The 2,271-nt window shown below is 54.9% G+C and overlaps 1 protein-coding gene across 1 annotated transcript in view; it reads left to right on the top strand.

The window, feature by feature from the left end:
* The window catches only part of GOLGA1 (golgin A1), a 68,583-nt gene that overhangs the window by 55,820 nt on the left and 10,492 nt on the right, over positions 1-2,271 (top strand). The window contains 3 exon segments of the mRNA XM_014591459.1: positions 398-500; positions 635-777; positions 1,076-1,219. Of these exon segments, the coding sequence (XP_014446945.1) occupies positions 398-500; positions 635-777; positions 1,076-1,219 (390 nt within the window).

Below are 2,271 nucleotides of genomic sequence, written 5' to 3'. Positions count from 1 at the left end.
AAGCGTGGGGAAAAGCCTTCCTTCTAGTTAACTGGCTCTAGGTCTCCAGTAAGTCTGTAACAATTCCGAGTCCAAGTGGCCTCTGTAATGAGGTGTAGTGTGCTGAAATGCCCACCCAGGGCTGGGCATGGCACAGACACTCAGGAAACAGGAGGCATGGTTATGGCAGCTTGTTGGAAGGCTGGGCGCATCCCAGCATGGCCCACTGTAGGGGCAGCGAGAGGCGATTGTCCCTGCACAGGGCCCTGTAAGGTATGTTTGTAGGAGCGGAGGTTAGCTTGGGGATTGTCCTAGGGGAAAGACTCATGGGGAACCATGGTAGTGGAAAAGTGAAGACTTCTATGGGAGGATGGGGTTATTGCTACAACCTTCTCCCTCGTTGATATTTCTCTCCAAGGCTGTTCACCTAACAGCCATAATAGATGAGAAGGAGCAGCGTCTGCAGGAAAAAACTGAAGCGCTTCTCCAGAAAGAGCAGGAGGTGGTCCAGCTGGAGAAAGGTGAGGAGTCCGCCCTTCGGAGCCTCCTCTCCTCTTCCTGCCCAGCCTCCCTGACCCAAGACTGCTGTCCTGGAGGCTGTCCTGGAGCCATGTGGAGCCCCAGCTCAGGCGCACACCTCTCCTCTGCCCACTAGGTCATGACTCTGCCCTGCTGCAGCTGCACCAGCTGCAGAGTGAGCTGGAGGCCCTGAGGAGCCTGAGGTCAGAGGAGGCTGCAATAGCTGCGGCACAGGATGACCTGCTCAGGCTGCAGGGCCAGGAGCATAGTGAGCAGCAGGTAGGTCTCAGCTGCAGGGAGACACAGCAGGCAGGGCACTTCCCCTGCGCCAGAGGAGACTGAGGCCTGCAGAGCCTGTCTCGTATGCCAATGCAAAGCCCCTTTACCCCAGAAGAGACGCAGTGCATGGGAAGCTGATGCTCCCTCGGAAAAAGTGGAACGGGCTCTTCAGAGTTTTAATTTGGTTCCTGGCAGCTGCCTGTTGGAGCACACCAGGCCACACCTGGGGAGTGGGTCTGGCTCCCCTTCCCCTCCCACCTGTGGCTTAGGCTCTCAGCCTGCTGCCCCCACCCTGTAGATGACCTCGATGGCTGTGCAGGGGTCAGTGTACCAGCTCCCAGCAGGAGAGGGAACGCCTAATGGTGAGGTTGGGACCATGGACCTCACACAGCTACAGAAGGAGAAGCAGGACTTGGAGCAGCAGCTTTCAGAGAAAAACAAGGTGAGGGCGCCCTTGGCCTCAGCCTTTGTATCTCCCCTCCCCACCCATTTCTTTCTGTTTTTTTAATTGCCAGAGGGCACACGCTGCTCATCAGAAAGAGAGGGCAGGGCGCCTCCACAGTGGGCCCTGGCCACACCACAGTCTCTTCACCTCTCCATGCTCTTGGGATTTGGGGCACGCACACACTCATGCCTGGCATGTTTTTCAAGCTGCGAGGGCCAGGATTTGAACCACTCAGTTGGCTATATGGGATATAGCTCCCTGTGCACAGGACTTAGGACTGGACATGTATTTATTTTTCTCTTCCTTTCTCTCATGAAAGAGGGAGAAGTAACCTTGCTAGGGTCTGGCCATGCTGCTGTCTCCCCAGCCTCATGGACAGCAGGGGCATGGGCACACACAAGCATTTGTGGTGTACCCAGTATGTTCTAGTCAGCCCAAGGGTTGAACCCAGGCCTCCTCTGTGGCTTCAGTACTGCACAGTGATGCCTAACTGCTGTGCCACCATGGCCAGGCCTCAGTCCTGGTATTTGAACCAGTACCCTATGAAACATAGTATGCTGGCTAATTACTGCTCTGGCCAGAAATTCTGCCCCTAAACAGTGTATGTGTGTTGTTGTTAGGCCCTTCCCTTCCCTTCCCTTTAACAAAGAGAGTAAGGAGAGTAATATTTATTTTCTCCCTTTCTCTCTATTTTTTAACTATGAAACATAAACACAGAAAAGAGTACAAACAATGCATGCCTGAGTGAGTTAACGAAAGGAAACACAGACACGTAGCCCCCTGGACACAGTCAGGCATCGCTGCATCATGGCAGCCAGACCCCTGGGCCCTCCCTCACAGTTCCCCACAGTCACTGGGGTCCTGACTGCTGCAGGAGAAGCAGCCACCTTGCTTGTCTCTGGCTTGTCTACCCCAGCTTGTATCCCTAACACAGAGTTCAGTTTTGCCCATTCGTGCCTCCTGTCTGACAAGCCTGTGTGCTCGCTGGCCGCAGAGCCAGCCTGTCCTCTTACTCAGCTCAAACCCTGCTGTCCACCACGGAGACCTCT

The sequence above is a fragment of the Tupaia chinensis genome, unplaced genomic scaffold, assembly GCF_000334495.1.
Source record: "Tupaia chinensis unplaced genomic scaffold, TupChi_1.0 Scaffold000575_1, whole genome shotgun sequence".
NCBI lineage: Eukaryota > Metazoa > Chordata > Mammalia > Scandentia > Tupaiidae > Tupaia > Tupaia belangeri.
Note: the sequence above shows the minus strand (reverse complement) of the source record. Positions and strands in the feature narration are given on the sequence as shown.